The 23184-nt window shown below is 41.7% G+C and overlaps 1 protein-coding gene across 2 annotated transcripts; it reads right to left on the minus strand.

The window, feature by feature from the left end:
* Positions 1–2931: 2931 nt before the first annotated feature.
* Positions 2932–22065, minus strand: myo1f (myosin IF). 2 transcript variants are annotated; one of them, XM_041934828.1, is made up of 29 exons: positions 21940–22065; positions 21674–21822; positions 16786–16914; positions 14955–15044; positions 14768–14862; positions 14536–14623; positions 14340–14429; positions 13038–13169; positions 12708–12842; positions 11705–11837; positions 11038–11234; positions 10809–10889; positions 10568–10654; positions 10284–10370; positions 9799–9966; positions 9412–9497; positions 9236–9317; positions 8978–9084; positions 8794–8892; positions 8528–8672; positions 7664–7778; positions 7408–7577; positions 7090–7235; positions 6039–6185; positions 5805–5953; positions 5618–5680; positions 4910–5117; positions 3966–4126; positions 2932–3853 (listed from the first exon to the last, which is right to left on the minus strand). In XM_041934828.1, exons 2-29 carry the CDS (start codon positions 21674–21676, stop codon positions 3777–3779), a joined length of 3270 nt encoding a protein of 1089 aa, XP_041790762.1. In that variant the 5' UTR covers positions 21677–21822; positions 21940–22065; the 3' UTR covers positions 2932–3776. The 2 variants fall into 2 exon arrangements, with proteins under 2 accessions (XP_041790762.1, XP_041790761.1); XM_041934827.1 differs by having other exon boundaries at positions 21674–22057.
* Positions 22066–23184: the final 1119 nt, after the last annotated feature.

Genomic DNA, 23184 nt, shown 5'->3' on the forward strand with positions numbered 1-23184 from the left:
CTCGCTTGTGAACGACTGAGCCTTTCCAGGATGCTCCTTCCATACCCAATCATGGTACTATCACCTGTTACCAATGAACCTGTTTACCTGTGGAATGATCCAAACAGGTGTTTTTGGAGCGTTCCACAAGTTTCCCAGTCTTTTGTTGCTCCTGTCGCAACTTGTTTGAAATGTGCTGCTGCATCAAATTCAGAATAAGCAGATATTTACAAAAATCAATGAAGTTGATGACACCAAACATTAAATATATATTCCAACTAAAGGATCAGCAATGATCACATTGTTTTTTTGAGTTTTACACAGCGACCTCTGGTATCAGGCTTGTTTGTGTGCATCCAGGAAGCTTGGCAGAGCATTTGTACAGGTAGATATGGAAATCAATTTCCACTCCCTGTTGAGGTTTATTTCAATTTGTATTCTAATGCAGCTTTGCACGCTTTCCCAGAACCTTCGTGATGGTCATTTAAAGGTACAGTAAGCAGGGCTTTCCTAAACAGAATGTCTGGACTCATATCAAAGTAATCCTTCTCAATCAGCACTCGTGTGTGTGTGGCAGTGTGTTTATCTGCATTCTGCCCCTATGTTCTTATTTTCTTCTTATTTGACTGTGGACATTTCTGGACTGCAACCTCTTTGTTCCAAAGAGTGATGGAAAGGGAAAAAGAAACCATAACACTTTCTCATCATTTGTTTGGTCGAGTGTATGACTACAGAACAACCTCAATAAGCAAAATAACAAGAGATAAAGTGATCATTTGATTAAAGGGGTATTCCAGTGCATGAGTTTGGTGTTTTTTGGGGGTCTTTTCAGAGATGGATTAAAAAGTTACAGGTCACAATAGAAGCAGAGACCAAAATATTCTGGCCTTTAGATACTATTATGCATCAAGCTCCTGAAACACTGCGTCCTTGAACTTCCTGCATATTTCATTAGACCCTCCATGTCTCTAGCTGAAACAACACTGATAATGTTATTTTCTATCAAAAGCTCCATCCCACATCATGGAGGACGTTATGCAGCTGTTCTCACTGAGCAGTTCTCTTTATGACATGTCAAAGTGCAGAACTTTATGACTTGACAGCCCCAGTAGTGCACACTGCTACAGGAAATACTGCATGTGAAACAGCACAGGGTCGGACTGTTGGGAGCGTCACAAGAACGAGTAATTTCACCAACTCTAATTTGATGTTTCATTGCACAATGTGATGAAAATACTGTAGTCAATTAACATTCAGATGTTCAGACATGACACACCTCTCAAAACACTACACCACATTAAAAATTATACCACAAGTACACTGAAATGATATACGATAGAGTTTAAAATGTTTTGCCCTTCTCAAAACATAATAAAAGCACAGTAAAAGTAATATACACATCTCAGTGTAATGTAGTATAATTACAATGAATTAATTAACTTACACCTTTCAGACAATGTCACCTAAAAGTATAAATTACAGGCTTCACAGAGGCAGGATTTATGGCAAGGATGTTGTTCCTAAGAGGCCAATGAGTGTAAACAGTAGAGACTAGAGTGTAAATACTGTTGACATATGTCATAGGTGAAACTCACTATTGATCACCAGACATGCACTGAGTCACTGTCAGGAACAACAGCAGGAATATTCTAGTGATTTCATGTTACAGGTGACAGTTTCACACCTTTTCTACTGGAAAAAGTCATGAAAGACTCATCACTTCATAAATTAACTGCATGAAAAACAAGAGAACTTAGGGTGTAAGTATCAGGAACGGACGGGTCTTACCTCCCATGCTGCTGCTGTCCCAGCCTTCAGTCGGTCGGTGCTGCTCTGCTCCAGGTGGTACAACAGGTGGATGTGTCGGGGCGGAGCCTGGAAACGCTCCCGATGCTGTTACGTCACTAATGAGCATGCTGAGCGGCTTCACATCTCTGGGACAGTATGTCACCAGGGAAAAACGGCTGGAACGGCCTCACTCCAGTTAAATGTTTTACTTTTACATGTGAAAACACGCCTTGATAAATGTTGGAGAAAAACTTCGCAGTGAGGTGGAAAAGTACTTCCAAATCCAGCAAGAACACCGTGAAACCAGCGTACAGGCGATTGGAGGGTTTGAATGTTTGAGCATTATTATTCAAATACCCTAAACAGGACAGACTGATGACAGAAGCAGGTGTTACAGGTGTCTGCTGAAATTGTGTGCGTAAGTTCAGGTCTTCTCTGGAAAGGAGGCTCAACCGGTCCATCTGCCCCCGCTGCGTCAGGCCAGCGCCTGCGATTCCAATTTCAAAATAAAAGCACGGCTGGGCGGAAGAGCAGGTGTCGTGATGGAGTGTGTGTGTGTTTGTTTCATTTGATCATAAGCTGCACACGTGTTACAAATGCAGTGGTGGTAGAAGTATTCGTGTGTAAAGGTAAGTAAATTAAAATTTATCTTAACCCCTAAACATGATTCATTTATTGATTAGATTTTGTATTTTTAATCAGAATCTGCAAAATAACTACTAACTAACGCTGATACAGTCAGATACAAGTTTTGCCTTTGAATTGTAGCCAAGATTAAGTATAAAATAGCAGAAAATGGAATACTCAATTAAAGTGCAAAGTACAGTACTTGAGTAAATGTACTTAGTTACTCTCCAGCACTGGAAGGTGGAGCTCAACCTTGCGTACTGTTGATAGTTAAATCTATAGCAGTCCACATTATTAAACCAATGGCATTATACTTTACATGTATAAGCTTAATGTGAAAAGTATCTGAACTATAGTTGTGATATAAAAATTATAGTATTTCCCTCTTGGAAATAGTTAGGGGACGTACAAAGTAGCATAAAATGTAAATACTCAAGTGCAGTGAAATTACCTCACTACTACCTGATACTTGACTTTGTGTACCATGTGAACACTTCAATACAAATTGATTAAAAAAAGAACGAACAGAAAAAACAATCAGTGTAAAAACTCTTTATTTTTCTCTTCTCATTCATGCAAAAACAAATATTGATTGACTGTGAGGGAATTACATTATTTTACACAATATGAAAATATTTTCTCTATTTTTGAAATAAAAAAAGAAACTACCAGCAATGATATTAGCAATAATCCATGAATTCAAAATCTTTTATTTTAAGTAAGATCAAAATATTGTCTCTGTCAATGACTTTGATTCATCTGAAGCAGGTTTGCTGCAGTACACACCGAACAGTCACATTCACTTGCTGCGTATTGAATACGTTTTCAGATATCTATCATTACTTGATTTCATGCTGTTGCCTTAATCAAGAACACTGAGCAGTATTACTGGACGTTGCTCCGGAGAAGTCTTCAGCCAAACACAAACACTGTAGACAAAGCGATGCAGTATTTTCAGGCCACTTTTCCATTAAGGCTGTAATGTTAGCTTTGAGGAACAGCTCAACGACAGGTATTGTGGGAGCGTAGGTCAAACATTTTGTTGCTGTGCAGGATGCAGAGCAGGATGGTCTGAGACAACAGCAGAGGTGTAACCTGAGCGGCTCTTTGCAGTTTTAATCTGCATTTTAGCGATGATGACCATAACAGCGACGCCTCCTGAGCTCTGTGCATACAGCAACGTGCCAAACAACTTACAGGTGGCTCGAATGTCAGGAAGGCCCACCCTCAAACAGCCCTGTTTCCATTATGGATGAAGATGTACCGTGCAACCAATAACAATTGACAGGCAGTGTCTTTAGCGAAGAGTGTGTGCTGCTTTCAACAAAATACACAACAGACACAGAGTCCAAGACAGTCCACCAGGACAGATCAAGTCCTGTTCAGATCTTTTCCACATAGTTGCCAGGGAAGAGACCTTCCTTTCCTCGGATCCTGCCTGTCCACCAGCCTGAGGGATCTGTAGAGAAAATAAGCAGGGAGGAATATCATCAACCGCTGTAGGACATTTCACATCTATCAGGTAAATCCATCTAGAGCCTGTTGATTATTGATCACTCTCATCCACGCACCCTCATTGACGAGGTCGAGCACGTCATTGACCTCGAAGCTGATCTCGTCTGTGTCCTGGCCGACGTACTGGTACAACGCCCGGCAGCGGGGCCCCTGGGGTCGAGGCTGTGGTTTAGGAGCAGGAGGAGGTCGCTGGCTGATGCTCCTTTTCCTCTGCTTCCTGTGACAAACGGGCACAAATGACAAAGGGATGAAAGGAGCTGAAGAGGAGAGGGGCACGTCGAGTTTCCCTGTGGCTAAATGGCCGAACAGGTGGAGTTTAACCGCAGAGAGCACTTTCAGGCTTATATATCTTTATACTTAAAAGCGTTTCATGCTTTCTTTTGAAACTTCAAGTGCAGCACACAGAGAGCAGAGTCACACCAGTACTTCAGGTTCTGCTACAGGGGTTAAAAAAAAAAAAAAACGTCATTCAAAATCACATCAACATTAGTAATAACAGAGATGACTAAAAATCCAGTCTTACATGAAAACCTTGCTCAACACTATATTTAGACACACCGGCGCCTGTATTAAGAGAGTTTAAACTGAATTCATGGGGTAGTCATGTGGCACCAGAGATTACTGCTAAACTTGGTGGGAAGATGAACTTTGAGAGAGTGTGGATGCATGTAATTACAAACAAAAATAACTAACTGATGTATCATGTTGTGTGCTGTGAGGCTGACAATTCCTGCAAACTGTTTCAAAGCCCGGCCATTACAGAGAGCAGGGAACCAGCAGGTAGCCTGGAGGCGGCATCAGGCCCTCAGCTCCCTATAAACAGGTTCATCTCTCTCACTATGAAATTAATGTATTTGTTTGCTCAGCGGGTACTGAGCCTCACCTTGACATGCCTTGACAACTCTGTAAACTTGAATGAATGATTTTTATGAGTAATCAGCTCCACCCGCACATGCTGTCCTTCCCTTTTCTTCATGTCTCATAAGGGGATCTTCCTTACCCTGACATGCCCTGGTCAGGCACATTGAGGAAGTCCATGTTCTCCTGGTTGTACTGGTTGTGAGCTGGGACTCGGGGGCCTCTCTGGGTGCCCAGTTTTGGCAGGGCTGTGCTGGGTGGGCGGCCCTGTTTGTGCGGGGATGAATATGTGATATCTGATGGTCTGCTGGGAGCGGCTCTGGAAAATTTGGCTCCTCCATTCTGGTGCGCTGAGGAGAGACAAACGTAAAGATGAAACTGAATCAGCCTCCAGACGTCTGCACAGCTGCTGCTGAATGAAAACCTTGCAAAAATATGGCTCAGATATCTGCTTAAACACACAACTACATTTACTAGTTCAGAAGTACGGGCACCAAAATGTACTTATTTCTACTACTTTATATACTGTTGTTAGTCTATAACATCATATTGTACCAATTTTGTATGTAAAACTTGCTCTTTAAAGCAACTAGTAACTACAGCAGCCAAATAAAAGTAGTGGAGTGAAAAGTACGTTGTAAAGTCAATATTTGACTATGATAGAGGAGGTGAAGTGTAAAGATAAAATGGACATAGTCAAATAAAATACCTAAAAGCTGTGCTGAATACAGTAGTTGAGAAGCTACTTCCGGGTCTAAAGGGTCACAGGATTGTAGTAGATATACAGATAATATACTGAGCACAACAGTGGAAATGAAAGAGCTACAGTGAGGTCGAGATGTGACTTTACCTCTGCTGGCAATGTGATTTCTCCCTCCACCATAAGACTGAGGAGCACTCTTCCTGGTTGGCTCTGTGGAAACACGCTCGGTTACAACACACTCATGGAAACCAGAGAAGTCCAGTGTGTACAGTCACATTTTTCATCTTTGTTTGTGTGTATGAAACTTGTTTTTTTTCTATTTCTTTTAACTTACTGGAGGACTTGGGTAGACCGTCCCCTATTGTGATGGTGAGGGTCTTTCCTCCAGGTTTGAGCTGGGCCATGTCCCCTTGCCCCCTCTGAAACACCACCACCCGGGAGCCCCCTCCGCCCCAGCCCTCCTTCTTCACCCTGAACTCTAGCCTGAGTGGGAGAGAAGTGAGTTAGTGGTTTGTGTATGTGAGTTTCTATACAAATACAGTGTGTGAGAGCACGCGGCTTCCTCTACCTGTCAGTGAAAGAGATGGTCAGTTTTCTCTTGGTCACGTCCTCGAAGCGTTTTGAGAGCAGGCTGAGGAACTCTGTCTTAAAGTTGGACTCCAGCAGACTGTCGTACTGGGACTCATGGAGGATGAAGAAGTCATCCTGTCTCGTACTGAAGGAAGAGAAAACAGACCAGTAAGAGCTGCTAAGGCGAGACAAGAAGGAAACTAGAGAAGCTGACATTTTGCAAATACAACAGACACCGCTGCTGAAACACTGAAACACTGTCACATGTCAAGCTGCTGCTGCTCTGTGGCTCTAATAGCTGAAGTTAAAGACATTAAAGCTGCGTCAAACTGTACCTGAAGTGACAATACTAGGTTTCAGTTTAAGTGTGAAGGCTGATAAAATTGAAGTCTCAGTTACAACTGCATTTAAAATCCTACTAAGGCAACAGTAAAGAAGTATCAGCTAAAGTTATTTTAAGTATCAAATGTAAAAGTACTGATTTTGCTGAAAAATGGCCTTTGTCACTAATATTTATTAATAAATTACATTATTGTGCATTAATTTAGTAGGCGTTTTATTGTTGCAGTTGGTTGAGGTGGAGCGAGTTTTAACTGCTTTATATACAGTTTGTTATCAGGGGCTTTTGACGTCTTCAGGTCTCAAACAGTTTTTGAATCGTTTGTGTCCTTGGCTGAACCACTAACAACTCATAAACATCTGAACTAACTAGTTATCTCGTTAGCACTGAATGAAAGTGTAAATGTAAATCCACCATGACTCTGTTTGCTTTAATCATGTAGTATTCATGTTTGTGAAACTGGCTCTGAAATGTCAAGTTCTCAGCGGACAAAGTAATAAAAAGAAGACCAAGTTTTTGTGAACTGTTCAGTTCAGTAGAATATGTACATTTGCTATATTTGCTCTTAGAGCAACAGTGGTTTCTCATAGAGCAGTTACTGACAGACAAGGCAGCCAGTTCTTGTATTTTCCACCACAGTATCAGCCACAGTTGTCACTGTTTGCAGGGGTGGGGGGGCTGTTGTATTTCCTCTAAACTGGAGACCTACCTGAGAGAAACACCACTGATGCTCCCAAACTCCAGTTTTCGCTTGAGCACCTCCTTTATCTGTCCTTTCTCGGGTCCCTTTTTCACCTTCTCTCGACCAATCAGATAGATGCCCTTCGGTGTCAAGATCAGATCTCTCTTTATGGACTGGGAGAAAAAAAAAGAAGTGAGAACTGTGAGCAAAGCCAAAAAAGGAGAAGAAGAATGAGTGGCTTTGGGGAAGAGGTACGTTTTCTGATCACACATCTCCAATATTAGCAACTTTCTTGTTAGTCAAATTCAATGAAACTAAACGTAACAACGCTTCATGAAGCTTCACCTTGAACCTGCGATCGAACTTGTTGACAGAATCAGCGAAGTCGACGCGCTCCCTCTTGGCCAGGAACTGACGCAGCTCAGGCCTCTGCTCCAGACCGAGGTAGTCTCCCACAAAGTTTCTGTTGATGCTGTTCTTCCTCCGCTCCTTGGAATTGTACAGGATGTCTGAGGCTGCGTTGGAGGATGGAGAAACATTTAGAATCACAGCTCCAAATGTGCATGTTAGTAGGGACAACAGTTTGGTCTTTGTAACTCACCCTCCTCTCTCATCTGTTCATACTTCTTCCTGGCAATGAATCTCCTCCAGGATTTCTGAATGATTCTGGCAAAAGTGTCAAACTTCCTCTCCCTCATCTCCTCAAGCAGGAAAAGCTACGAAGCAACCAGCAAGAGGAAGGAGTTTACATTTATTATTTATTTCAAAATACATGACGTTGTTATTGTTAAATGAGCCTCCTCTCACAGGAATGCATCAGCACCATTTGAAGTTCTTCAAACTGTAACATTGTTACATGCAAGACTGCATCAGCAAGAGGAAGTTTTCAGACTCTTGGCCACTTGGGGGCAGCAGAAACAAGGTGTGAATTGACATATCATTTTTTTTTTAAGTTGACATAGCAAACTTATTAGCAAACAGTTGTTTATTCACACAGACCTTAAAATAGCAGCCTGCTGTGACCAAAATCTACACTATGAGAGGGAGAAACTGTAAAGTTGCAGCTGAACAATGAGCTGAAGCTCAGCGTAAAGCTCTGCAGACCCAAGGGGGGCCGCAGATTTGCTGATAATTCTACAAGTTGCTTGTAGAATCTTTTAGATCGTCATATTGTTTTAACGTTCTCATTTGATGCATTGTTATTATACAGATATTGATTATAGCCTCTTTAAAAGCAGCAATGCCACATTGTAGAAATACTATAAAGTATGTCAGTACTATCTCCAAAATATTTTAAGTATCAAAGTGAAAGAATGAAATGGAAATACTCAAGTAAAGTACAAGTAACTCAGATTTGCACTAAAGTTCTTAAAGTACTTGAGTAAATGTGTTTAATTACATTCCACCACTGATCAGTACAGACTCAAAATACAACCCAGACTGAAATATATGAAAAGTTTGTTACCGATTCAGGGTTCTTGACAAAGACCTTGGTGTGTCCCATCTGGTACTGGTCGTTATCCATGTTGACAGACCGGAGGAGGTGAAGGACCCCCTGCTGCTCTGGACCCCTCCAACATGGCCACGTCTCCGCTGTCAGAATGGCATACCTGGGTACGACACACGCAGCAGCCAAAAGTCACTTTTTGGGAGTGTGTTTGAGCTGCGTTGCTCTTTCAGGACGAACGCACAGAAATGGACTGGAAATGGAGCGCGCAGGATTAAACTCACCTCATCAGAAACTTATTGAAGGCTCTGCGGTACGCAAATCCAGCCCTTCTTACTCGTATGTTTTCCCGCAGTCCCAGGTATTCAACCTGATGCTTGACCCTAAAAACGGATGGAAGCCACCGTTCATTAAGAAGGCTTTACTGTATGTTTGAGTGGGAACGTGTGCCACAGTGAGGATGCTGACCTGCTCTCCTCCCAGTCTTTCGGCCTTTTTGTCTCATTTGGTTTGATGCAGCGGATATAGTGCGGAGTGCATTTCATCAGCGTGTTCACCAGATCATTTGCTTGTCTCTGCCAGAAAAAACATCAATACATTGTTCCAACCCCAAAAAAAACATCTTTATTCTGCTTTATGCATTCAAACTGAGGATGAAATGAAAGGCAGATCGATTAAAGGAGCTCAGGTTTTTCGTTCATGATTCCTCTCAGCTTAAACTCTCACCTTGATCTTTGAGCCAGCTGTGGTCGGCCTGCCTTTCTTATCTGTGTTCAGGTTTTCAGGGAACAAGCTCCGGATGAAGTTACTGTAGAAACAATGAGGGAGGGATTTTTTGTTCACTGAGTTTCTTTTCACAACATGTCATGAGTGAAAACAACAGACAGGTGCAGGGGACTTACTATTCGCTGCTTTGCATGAGCTCAATGAGGTCGGGGAAAAGCACATCCCGGTTCCGCTCACAGAAGCCGTTGATATCATATGACACCTGAGGCGACACCAGATGTTACGGCTGTGTAAATTTTACTAGCTAATGCAAACGTTATTTAATAGAGAGCACTGTCGGGGTATTTGCTGTGCAATTTTGAATTCAAATGTGCTTAGAGTTTAATGTGTTCATGCAACAACAGACTTTCTTCTACTTGGTGTGACAAAACCCACCATCAAAACACACATCTGCTGACAAGCAATCAGCAACTCTACTGTTTAATATAAATAAAATACAATACTCTTGTCAAAGTGGCGTTTCTGCTGCTGGAAAGTCACTCTGACTGGCTTCACGTTCCTACCTTGCCGGCGTAGTGATGTATGACGAAGCCAGAGTTCCAGCTGTTGAAATGTTCGTGCGTTCCCACTGCGGCCTGCAGTTTCTGCAGCAGAGTGCCATCCGCACCCTCCCCTTTGGCATGCATGGTGGCACACACATCATCCAGCACGCTCATTATTCCAGGAGGGTTCTGCAAGGAGAGGACGGTGTGGATGACTTTGACTGTGTATGGTTACCACTTGCAACTGATTTGAAAGTAACTGGGAAGAAAAAAGATCCCCAATGCAAATCTACAGTATAAGAGTTACTGTTTGATGTTAAGTAGATGATTAAAAAAACAATGACATGACCATTAAACAAAAGCTTATGCTGTTTTTTGTTTTTTTCTAGGCAGAGCACCCAGCTAGTTCAGCGTAGAGAAGCACACCTGTTTCCCCTTTTGAACCTCTACAAACCCTGTATGTATATGTTGGTTTATTGGTTAAGGTGTTGCAGTCATGAGCTTACCAATTTATTTTCAATGAGGTCACACACAATCTTGTTGTTGAAGTACTGGATGGGCGTCCACTTGATGCCCTCCTGAACGTACTCTTCCTGAGCGAAACAGAAAGAAAAGAGCTGAAAGGAAAACCAGTGGATCTGAAATATTCACAACCAGATTCAGACTAAATTATGCAGAGACTCGCTCTTTGTCTCTGTCAAACAGAATCCATTCACTCAGCAGAGTGCAGACGTGAGAGGCAAAAGGAAGACAAAAACTTTGCAAAGGCAATACATGTCACTGCTGCTACCTGCTCCGCCTTCAGAGTCAGTTCAATAAAGATCTGCTGCAGTTTCTCGTTGACGAAGTTGATACAGAACTGCTCGAAGCCATTTCTCTGCCGGGGGAGAACACAATCCAGTCAATGTCATATCATCAACACTGTACATCAAATCTGTGTACAGCTGTGCTGTGCCGTCTGAAAACAGACACCTCCTATTTTAGCGGCTTCATATAAAAATCGTGGAACTGTAAATTGTATGAGGACTAACCTGGAATATCTCAAAGCCATAAATGTCAAGTACTCCGATACTGAATTCTTCATGTGGCTTTTGGATGGCTTTATTTATGGCCTGGACAAGACAGACAGGATATGATTGTAATTATAAAACACAAATGCGTTTATGTCAACTTGTGTAGCTATTTCCATTGGACAAAAAGAGAATTTTCTCATTTCCTGTTATCTAATTTTGTCACTACTGTATTAAACAGTTAGACTACCTCCACCAGGTAGTCAAAGAGCCTTGCGTAGAGGGCTTTGGCCAGGGCGTCTCGTGTGTAAGTGGCCTGCTCCTGGTTCAGGGTCACGTTAATGGACTCAGACTTCCCTCCCCACTTTGAGTCCATCTTCCGGCTGGTCAGCTTGTCCTGCAGGCGGTTGGGGTTGATGCCCAGCAGATAGGCGGGGAAGGCAAGCACTGGAGAAGCAAAGTTGCATTTCAAATCAACACAAATAAATCAATTATGTCAAAATGAGGCTTGTGATAAAGATTTAGATATGGTCCACTTCAAGCCAGAATGCGTACAGATTGCTTGAGAATATATCTTCCTGCTGTAAATAGATGTAACTGAATAAAGTCTGCAGATGCTTAAATTGTACAATTCTGGACAGGGACTGTGGGATGGTAAAATTCCCACTGTGGATGTAAACACCAATTATCTCAGGCAGCAAACAAATGAGAAGATAAACAAGGTAGTATTGATGTGCACAGATTCTATCAACCAGCAGGGTGTTTGCCATGAAACCGCTTTGTCGTGGTGAGCTCCAATTTGCTCATATCCCTTGGGGAGAAAAGGGGCAATTTTACAGTACACTCCAGTGGGAGCGTGTGCACTTGCATGGTGTGTACACATGTGTGTCTAGTGCATCTGCATGTGTCTCACTCACAGTCCGTGCTCTCCACCTGCCCATAGTTGCCTGCTTCTATGAAGCTGATGTTCCCCAGGTGGAGGATGCCTGCTACGATGTGCAGCACCTGCATCTGGATGTCACCTGAGATCCCAATCACCTGCATGGCTTCCTGCACAAAGACAAACAGTGAGGGCAGCATTTTGTTGCTGTTCCACCAACAAGCCTGGGCACGATTCATTGCAAATATGAGAAATAAATTAACACTTTTTATTTTACAATACATTTTAATTTCCTGTTTTATCAGGCTATAATGGAGTATTTTCTACATCATAACACCTCAGAGCGAACAAAGCGGCTACACTCAGTTGTCTTATTAGCCGCGCTAATAAAAAATAATGCAGTTTAATACAGCACCCTTGCAAGTAATGCAACCTTCATAAGTGTTAGAGTTTCAGTTTTTACTGAAACTGTTTTAGAAATTACTATTTTTATGTTAATGAGGCGAGAAAACAGCAACAGAATTCAGCAGCACCAAAACCCAGTTACAATGAATTTGAATGAGCTTATCACGTTTAGCTGGAACAAAGCCTGAAGGAATTATTGCAGTGGAGGTCGTATTAGGCTGCAGTAGTTTTAGCTAAGTGTGCGCAGGTCGTCGTAACACAAAACGAAAAACAGAAGTTGCTCAAATTAGTTAAAATTTTAAAGTGTTTACAGTAAGTCATGGTTAGCTAACGCTACGTTCCCTAACGTTTGAGCACTGTTTACTTTGCAACCCTGCTTCCTCCAAAGGGTGAAAGTCAATGTTTAATCTGAATAATTCTTAAGAGCTAAAAGAGGCCTACAAAAAAGAGGTCAGAGGTTAAAAAAAAAAAAGCCAAAAAAAGCCAAAAAAAAAAAAAGGCATGATTTGTATTTCTTTTTTTCTTTCTTATTCAGTGAATCATCACAGCGCCCCCACATTTTAACTAGCAACCGCTTGGAGGGATCCCAAGCCTCTGTTGGGAACCACTGCTGATATTCTACATCATATATGTACCATAGTCTCTTGGAAGTCTTTGCTGTCGTTGGTCCCATCCACCTTGTAGGTCCCAGACTGGTTGAGGTAGTAGTAGTAGTCTGGGGTCATGATGCCAAGACCCTCTTTCTGCTGATCATTGGCGCCCTCTATCAGCTAAAAAAAACAGTGCAGGTTAAAGAACAGTTCAACATGAAATTCGGGTGGTGGTGCTTTTCAAAGTGGACACCTAAAAAAAATGTATTTGACTCAATGAACTGTGAGTAATGAATTGAGAGCACGGTCAGCAACTTTTTAGGTGGCTGTGACTGATCTGTAATGATCTGTGCACGTCCCCCATCAGCCTCTGACCTGATAGTAAATGTGGAAGTTCCTCTCGCTCTCATTCTGGCTCACCACCCTCGACTTCTCCAGCAGGAAGTTTGAGATTTTGCCACCGTCTGGCTCTCCTCCTCTGCTGAACTGAATCTCAAAGTATTTCCCCTGGTAGACGCAAAATCAAAGTCAGCAATTAGAGGCGGCAAACAGGCTGTGAGCAGATAAAACGGGTAACTCGACGGGTGCCGGGTAAGCAGAAGAATATTTCCCCTCTTTGTGCACTCAAGCCGACACAATACTAAAGCCTTATGAAACAATAAATACAAATGAATGAAGGTAATGTTTCATAAGTAAGTGTCATGAATCAGAATTGAAAAAATCTGTCAGAATGAGACAGCGCTCAAACAAGCAGCAGCTTTTCAGGTAAAAACTGCGCCCTCCATGGTTGCTGCATCTTACTGAGCTAGAGGATATTCTGCATACATCGAAGCACATTGACTCATGCACAAAATGCTGCACACATCCAGATGTGGTTTATAAGTGTGAAATTAGAGCGTCAAGACCCCACTGAAGTGAAACGACAGGGGACGAGATGAAATGTCTCGTTGTGAGCATCAGCGTCAATCATCATTTCTGACATTTCATAGACCAACAATAATGGATTATCTAAAACAATAATCTGCAGACTAATCTAATCATAATAATCATTATCATTAATTCACAGCATGAGAAATCAGTTTTACATGTTTTACATACAATTTAAGATGAGATCATAAATTAATTCTTTCAGTTCAGTATCATGCAGCAGATGAAATTGACGAGGAGGAGATTTTTGGTCAACTACTGCTTCCAAGGCCAAGAATGAACTTGTGAGTAGTTCAAAATCATTTTCCACATCTGTTAGGAGGAGGCAATCGCTGTATTATCGATCTAGTCTGTGGATTTCCTAGCATGTCGGTGGGTTCAGATCTCTCTCTAGCCACAAGGTTGATGTCAGTGAATGATTTATCATTAATTTTACTACTGTGTTTCTTTTTACACTCTGTTATTTAAAACGTGATCTTCAGAGTCGGTAGTAGACATGAATATTTTGTGTCTGTGTGTTTGTCCAGCACTCAGTATAATGGACTACCCCATAGTTGGTGATGGTGATGTCATCTTGGTTGGTCTGTGTGATTTTGTTTCTGAATGATTCTCAACAGCACTTTCCAGTCGAAAGCCATGCTAGCAGCTCTGACCTCATAGTGGCACACTGACTATGAACAGGTGTAAAGTACATTTATTGATAAATCGAAACTCATCTGCAGCAGGTCTTAAAGTAAAGGTTATACTCACAAAACGACTAGAGTTGTTGTTGCGGACGGTCTTGGCGTTACCAAAAGCCTCCAGCAGAGGATTTGACTGTAGGATGATTTCTTTTACATGCTGCAACACACAGACACATCACACCGTTTGAGACGCAAGAAAAATACCTACACACCACGCTGCAGGAGCTGTAATAGTGTCGTAAGTCATAACTTGCTGTCTCTACCTGAACTTTTGTTCCTCCCCCAGATACTTTGGAAATGTAACCCATGATGTATTTGGCAGCCACCGTCTTTCCAGCACCGCTCTCACCGCTACGGCAACACCATGAAAGAGAGGACATGACACACCACAAAAACAACACAATATCACCATCACACAAAAGACACAATGAGTTCAGCATAATAAAAGACACAAAAAGAAAAGACTGAGAAGAAAAACAGAGCTGTAGTGATCACCTAATGATGACACACTGATTCTCTCCATCAATCATCATGTTTCTGTACATGTTATCAGTCAAGGCGTAGATGTGGGGTGGATTCTCATATTGGGCCTGCAACGACAAGCAGAAGGTGGTGTATACGACAACAGCTTGGACCAAAAAACACAAATTTACAGGCATTGTTGACAAAGTGTTTTACTCACAGCTCCTTGGTAAAGTTCGATCTCTCTGTCAGTGAAATAGGGCATCTGCTTGAAGGGGTTAACTGATATTAGTACGGGGCCGATATATGTCTGAGCAGTGAGGTCAAGGACTGTGATGGAAAAATATGTGGCTAATATATGCATATTCTTAACAGCTCTCTTCACGGATAATAAAAATCAATTACTCATTAGCAAGCCATTCTCTGGGGACACCAAGGTCATGACTACAGTATTTTTGCCTAGAAATGAGAAAGTTTAAGTCCCATAAAGTCCTCAGTGGTCTTTATTCTGGATTCTACAGCCATACTAGCAGCTCTGTGAGGTCGCACCTGCACAGCAGGGCTCACAATGCTAACATAATGATGCTAAGCAGGTATACTATTTTAGTTTAGCGCTAAACACAAAATAAAGCTGAGGCTGATGGGAATGCCATCTGTTTTGCAGGCACTGGGCTGCAAACATAAAGTAAGGAGATAAATTAAAAGTTGAGGGATTGCCAAAGTTATTACAATTCACCCTGAGGACAGCAGTTGTATCTGTGCTAAATTTAATGGCAGTCCATCAAACAGTGGTTCAGACATCTCATGCAGAACTACAAATTTCAACCTGATGGTGGCGGTAGATAAAAAGTCAGGGGATCTTCTAAGTCAGTAGGATTCATCCTCTGGGAACTTTGAATGTCTGGTCCAAATTTTATGGCAATCCACCCTGAAGCCATTGAGATATTTCAGTCAGAACTAGTGGTTCCATCGGAGCAATGCTGTTCGCCTGGCTAATACATTATAGTGTAAGAGAGAGGTCTGGCTATACCAGATTAATAAATTACAGACGGATGTTGCTGTCAAATTACTGGGATCATGACTTCAGTATTTCTAAAAACCTGTGCTACAGCCTGGCTATTATATGGAGGTTAAACAGACCATACTTCCTGATTACTGTGATACAAAAACTACCTTAAAAGTCTATGCACGCTATGCAAGAGTCACACCAACCACAATGATCTTTCACTTCATGTCAGCTTAATACCCGGCAATTTAAAAATTGTTTTATCTATGCAGTTAATTACTAGTTAATGATTAGTAAAGATTTCTATAATCCACCACCAGTCATTCCTGACAAGTTAAAAAAAAACCCTGACTTATTGCTTATTTGCCAGTTTAATGCAGTTGAGGTGACGTCAGCTACGGCAGATTTGACTTGAATGTCTTTTCCTGACTCTAAATATGGGTTTCCAGTTCAGCCATGCTCGAAGAAGACGGAAGTGAGCTTTTGAGTCACACAGTGAACGCAGAAGAGGAAGAGTGAATTCATTGCATTCATGCCCTTATATGTTTGTTTGATTGTCTAACTGTGTATTTGTGCTTTGGTCGACATATTTCTGTGTTTCAAGGTGGGGATGGACGTATGAGTGTGGCAGTGTAGGAATTTGTGTAACACAGACTGTGGTAGGAATTGAGTTGACAAAACCTGTACAGGGTCCACAGCATTAATGCTCACCTTTCACTAAACAAACATCAAGTTTTCTTGCATTTCTCAACCACCTTGCGCTTTTGAGAAATTAAAGGTAAAGGTTGAGGTGGGAGCTGATGACAGACTCACGTTATTGACACACAATGGCTAAACTTCCTGTCCCACAGTCATCATATTTCCTGCCCACAAAGATCTAAACAAGACTCTAAACTTGTTCAGATGCCATTATAAGCTTCTGTCAAAGCTGTTCAAAGCTGCTCATGCATCTTCCTGATGTCCATGGAGTTAAATTGTTGAAATTCAGCTATTTCTAGACTGGACATCATTTAAAAACAAAATAGCACAATAACAAAAAGGATACAAAGATGTAGTCGTCCATGTATCGTTTCTTGAGGTTTTCCACAATGGCGTCCTCAGTGATCTTGGACAGCAGGACCATGTCGTCCACTCCGCTTTGCTTGACATTTTGACTCTGCCAGTGGTACTTAGCCTGAATCAGACACCAGAGAGATAAAGAAAGAAGTTGGATGCATGTTTGAGATGCTGCCTCTCTTTGAATTCATCTTTTATGGGCATATCAACTCTTCTTAAGTCAAATAGTCCCATGTCTTAAATGCTTTAAAGGGGCACACCACTGAGGATGAGGAGTAGTACTCAGCCTGTGAAAACAGTGGTGTAATGTCTCCTGTGCTTCTGGAAGAACATTTGGATTTTTGAAAAATCAGCCTGGGCTTGGAGACCACAAAAAGTCTGTGTGACCAGCTCAGGGCACAGACTTTGAAAGACGGGAGCATTGACTAGGCAAGGAAGGTCAAATGAAAACTGCTTTTGTGAATCCAGGCTGTTTGGGGCTTGATCTATGTTTCAGTCTAAAAGTCATTACATGCCAGGCTCTGCTGGTTCGATTGTCATTATTTTGTGAGAAACAAAGAGTGCTTTTAAGTTGGTGTCTAATGAAGTAGGTAAATGACAAAGAGTTCTGCATCGGTATAGATGTGTTTGAAGACTGTAATCCACTGTGGTTGCCATGACAGGAAGCTGGGGTTGGTTGCCAAGCAACAGGTCACAGAAGAGATGAGCTCATTTTCTAAAATGGACATTTTAAAGAAGCACCACCAAACTCATTGGCGATTTGCCCGATCACACACAGAATCTGATCATAACATGGTGATGGAACAACAAAGAGGGCTTTAACTTCATGATTGGTGTGTTATGAAACAGTGTCTGCCTCTTTGGAATCAAGAGGGCGTCAGACAGACCATAGTTTTCTGTTGACACTTTCTTAGAGAACTGTGAGGTGAACTCGTCTCCCGTGTCTTGGTTGTCCCTAAAAGACGCCGGTCTGTTTGATGTGTGAAGTCTTGTTCTTGTCGTCGGCATGGTGGCAGTGCTGTGGTCTGGGGCTACGACCTGCAGGGAGCAGCTTACAGGTGTGCTTCATGTTTGTACCTTGAACTGACACTCATCACTAAAAAAAGAGAGAGCTGCAGCTCAAAATAAACCTTTCAGCTGTTTCATTTTAGTGTAGGTGTTGTTAGCCTCATAGCCGGCCAACACCAACGAACATCATTACTATCAGAAAAGTCACTTCCAGCCTTATATGTCGAAACATTTTCTTTTGTTTTCTTTTTCTTCTTTTACAATCAATTTGTTTTCAGTCTGCGTTAAATCTAATTAAAACTTTACATGAAACCACTAATCTCTCTATGAAAACACAAAAATCTTAAATTCTGCCAAGTGTGTAGTGTTATTTTTCATTCTAGCGGAGATCCTAAAGTTTCCACAGATATTAAATGAGTTCTAGAGTATTAGAATATACAATACACAAAAAGGTGTCCATCAGGGGTCAATTCTGGGTCCTTTTTTATTTATGATTTATATCAATATTTGGTGCTGCGATGGTTCTAATACAAAATCTCATTCTTATGCAGACAACACCTTTCTGTATAATTCTGCCACATCCTTATTGAGTGTGACTAAAGAACTGCAATCTGCTTTTCAAGTGTTTTATATATGCTTGTTAATTTGGAAATGATTCAGTTTGTTTCATTTCAATTTGTCTCTGGGTCGGGTTTCCTTCATTGCAGTTTGCATAAGAAAGCTGGTTTATCTTCCTTATACAACTTTCTTTATGAAGCCATATCACAGAAACTACCTCCTCTCTCCTGTCTTTACTTGAAATGATGGCTGTCATTCTGGCACCTGCGATATCTTTGGTGAACATGCTCTGAAAGATTTGTAGCTATCGCTTTAGCTTTAATTGTACCTGTAATTCAGTCTTGGACTAAGCAGGCATATAAAAAACCACTGTATGTGACGTTGTCATTCAGCGTGTATTTTTATTTCTGAATTTAAATACCCTTAAGGGGAAATTCAGACGGAAGTCATGAGTGTAAAACCCACTAAACCAAAAGCAGCAACGCTATCGCTCTGCTATAAATGTTCTGTTGGTCATCCACCAATCAGAATGTCAGTGGTTCGGTTCGCAGCTACATAGGTGCCCTTAGGCAAGATGCTGCCGGTGCTGTGTCATTGTGTCAAGATGTGATACCTTCAAATTTGTTGAATGTATCACATCTTGACACAATGTGCTCCATCAGTACTTTCTGACTTCCCTTCACTGTCTGCGGCTCACCCAAAAACCCTGTGGCACCTACAGAAGAAATAAGCCTTTAAAAACAGGCCACAAATATTGTGTTGTTTCATCATCAGGGTCAAATTAAATCATTTCCTAAAACAGCTGGGTAATGTAGTTTTTCATAAACATAAACACAAAAGTGTATTTGCTAGGGACTATTTTCAGCAGTGGATTAATCCACGTTTGAGATTTACCTATGGAACCAATTCATGGTCTTTTCATGGAGTTTGCAGATAATACACAAATACAGAACATCACCTTAGCAGACCTATTCTTCAACTACTCAACAGCAACACATAATAGACCTTTAAATTCAAACACACACACACACAATGTCAATCCACTAGAGAACATCTGGTAGTTTTTAAATCAAGTTTTTAAATAAAGATATCTGATCTATTTCAAACGTGAGACAAGTTCAAGTGTAAGATAAAGAAAATGTGATGAACTGTCACTTCTCCTTTCAATGAAAATGGATCACTGAAATCATATCACTAACTGAACATCACAATGTTCCAACATGAAAGTCTTCTGAAGTCTTGTCCTGACAGAGATATGACGGGTCAGCCCCATTTGACCAATGCACCATTTGCGCAGACGTTAGCTGTAAGTCAGCCAGCAACGGAGGCCCTGACTCCATCTGTGGCAGTGTGTCCATGTCTGTGTGTGTGTGTGTGTTCAGCCTCAACTCCGAACCCACCAGAACCTTCACTTCTTTCTTTTATTTCCCTCCAGTCTCTCTTCTTTCCTCTCAGCTGTGTACGTTTATGAAGCTGATGAAGCCCCTGACTACGAGCTAATTTTACACTTGTGTTGAAACATTTTCAACTGGCAGGGACAAGTTGAGTCTGTCCACTGACTTTGTATGTAATCGTGCTGCTTCTAAAATTCGCTTTTCGACCTGATTCATGGACCGGGCGGTGTGTACCACTCACCTATTTGTCCAAAGATTGTAGGCATGAACACAAGGATTAGTTTGAAATCAGCTGTGTGGAAATAAAATCTGTTCTTGATCAACTGAGCTTCTGTGCGAACCTGCACTCAGCCTCAGATCCTGCAACAAAGCTGTGCTTCAAACTGTCATGGCTCCCAAACTCAGGAGAGCCTCCCTGTTGAACTCATCCTCTACCTCAGTGACATTCTTTATACATCTACTGAAACCTCATTTTCCCCTCTTCTTTGTAGTGTCCCATTCATTTCTGATATTTTATTGGTTTGTGATTAGTTGTGCTGTCTTTTAGAAAGGTGTTCGGGATCAAATTCTTACACGTGCAACATGAAGTTTACTGCATGCTGGAAAATGGCCGGTGGACTGTGACATATCTGAAAACAAGAGCATCGTCCAGCAGAACAAATGTTTCTGGTATTTGGATATATCCACAGACGTCACAGTGACCAGTGTTCATTGAGAAACACTTTGTACTCTTCAGACTCTGAACAGTTACTAGACAGACACTGCTGTTGTGTTAATTACTCATATTCACTCAAGAACTGACAACCACAAACACGATGCCAATCATCTCTGTGGTTTTGGCACAACAGCTGAAACCTCTCTGCATCAAATCAGGCCTTTGCCTTTGTCACTTGATTGTGAGCATGTCCTCATATTTAACTGGACAGTGTGCAGACTTATCACTGCAGACCTCTGACACCTTTACCTGCTTGTGACTCTTAATTTGACAGGGTGAAAGCCAAATGATTGTAGTGAAAAACACATGCTTAAATTGACGTTTAAGAGATTTTAAAGAGTCTTGGCTGTGTGTTCTGACTACAACAGTCAGAGTGTGTAAGCTTGGATGGACCATTGGACCATTCTGAGTGTGAGGAGGAAGTGTTGTGACAGAAACTGCAGGCCTCTCCTGTAGTCCACTTCCCCCTCACATCTCATCTCTGCCTGTTGTGAAACCCTACAAACTTTGTACATGCTACCGGTTCTCTTCCTGCAACCGCCTGCAGAGCTCGAGGGGTGGTGGTGGGGGGGGGTGCTTTGTTCGAGACTGTATGAAATAAATCCTGCAAACTGAGATTACAGTGCAGCTCAATAAACTCACAGTATTTTCAAGATAATGTATTTTTCTGCTTATTTTAAATGAGCACCACAATTTACGTTAATTTCTTGTCCTGCAGACACTTTAAATCTGAATTTATCGAAGTACAGAACAATGCAATCAACGTATTTCACTGCCTTGAGTTAGTGTTAATTGTCATGTAAAAGAGGAAGCTCACTCTGCTGCTGCTGCTGCTGCTGTGAAGGAGCTGGATTTTCCTGACGAGATGCCATTTAAAGATACGCTATCACAACCGTTATCATGTCAAAAATGACTTAAACAAGAATGTGCCCTGTTATGACTAGTCAGATGGAAACCACTGAAATGAAATGCATTGAAAAGTTAATCATGAGCTGCTGTGAATCTTACAAACAGAAAAATGTCTTTAAAATGCTGGTTTTGGGGGGGAAAAAAGCATCAAGACTCAAACTGTGCGAGAGCCGCTTAAATCTATATGAATGAGAAAACACAAAAGCATACAGCAAGCGCTGGTTTTAGTAGAGCACACACGTTACGGCTGCCTGAAGGTGTGACAGATAGAAAATGAAGGTGTGGTACCGTACCATTGTTCCACCGGGCCTCTCCTCCTCAGGTGTCCACCGTCCAGAGAGTGTGTTTTTGTGTGTGCGCGTGTGTGTGTGTTGTTAAAATCCACCGGTTGACTTCCTCAGATTGCAGCCATCACACAGCAGGACGGACAGCAGCCAACAACCTACAAGACATACTGCAATAATTCAGACCTACTTCCTCATACTCCCACAGAGTGTTCAGTGTGTGAAACAAGAACTGCTCGAAGATCTCACACACACACACTGATGCACACACTCACAACGCAGAAGCTAAGCCGCTACTTCTGTATTTCTGTCATGTTCAAAGTCATCAGAGCGAGGATGAAATAATGACGGGCTGATGACAGTGTCAGCAGATCCAAAGGTTAACAGCACAATTAGTCAATCCGATTCGTCTTGCCAACAGCAGACGAGTGTTGACGGCGACAACAACCGTAAACTAATAATTATCTTCAATCTGTTGCCAAATGATGGTGTTTCGGTTGCCAGCTGCCAGCTCCACCCAGGCTGCGGTTACTTTACCGTGTGTTTGTGTCGTCAGAGAGGATGCTGCTCCCAACGCCCATAATAACTGATGTAGGGTCACACAGAGTGCGTGTGTGTGTGTGTGTGTGTGTACGTAGGTGTCAAACTGCTGTTCTTGGTGTTTTATGTCATTTTGAGTGAGACTGTTTCCAAGGACCTGCACAGCAAACATAGATGACTGTGAATCTGGGGGGTGGAGGGGTAGACAGGTTTAGTCATTGATTACTTACAGGTAGCCAGAAATAGCCTAGACACAACCATGTAAGAGGCCCCCCCACCCCTTCAACACAGGACCAATACATCCAAAAGAGACACAAGCTACAGCTTCGCTTGTAGTTGTAGGTTGCTGGCTCATTTTGCATCTTTTTGTGCTTGTTTTGAATCTCTTCTTGGATGTTTTGCGTCATCTACAGCGAAAATGAAAAACATTTGAGGTTTGCAGCTTCTCAAATTTGAGGATTTGATGTCCTTATGTGTCATATATGAGAGTAAACTGTATGTATTTGGGTTTTGGACTATTGGACATATAAAACAACAAACTTTAAAACTGGCACTGTGTATTATTTTCTGCCTTTTTTTAGACAATCGATGAATTGCTATATATAGAGAACAATCAACAGATGCGCTGACAATCTTAATAATCATGTTGCAGATGTTGCAGACCTAGTGTTTGTGTTCATTACTGTATACCAAGTTGTCTTTTTCCGTGCTACCACCAGGAGTCGCCAAAATCAAACAGTAACGAAAGGTCAAAACAATCTTAATGCTGCCATTTAATGTGATCACTCTTTGACTCATTGTCGAGTTTTGTTGTTTGGTTGAATGTTTTATTTTTGCTTTGTCATGTTTCTTATGTTTTTGTCATAGACGTGAAACAATCTTCCCTCGTGATCTTATCTAATGTAATCTAACATGGAGCAGCTCCGGTGCTATTTTACATGAAGATGCACTCTACTTGATCATCGCATGTTTCCTCTAGC

This window comes from Chelmon rostratus, chromosome 4 (genome assembly GCF_017976325.1).
Source record: "Chelmon rostratus isolate fCheRos1 chromosome 4, fCheRos1.pri, whole genome shotgun sequence".
Classification (NCBI taxonomy): Eukaryota; Metazoa; Chordata; class Actinopteri; order Chaetodontiformes; family Chaetodontidae; genus Chelmon; species Chelmon rostratus.

Excerpts from the sequence above, each read along its gene's own strand:
- myo1f (XM_041934828.1), bottom strand. Across the intron at positions 12,843-13,037 it reads ACTTCCACATTTACTATCAG|CTGATAGAGGGCGCCAATGA; the intron begins GTCAGAGGCTGA and ends TGTTTTTTTTAG. Across the intron at positions 8,893-8,977 it reads AAAGACTGGGAGGAGAGCAG|GGTCAAGCATCAGGTTGAAT; the intron begins GTCAGCATCCTC and ends ATCCGTTTTTAG.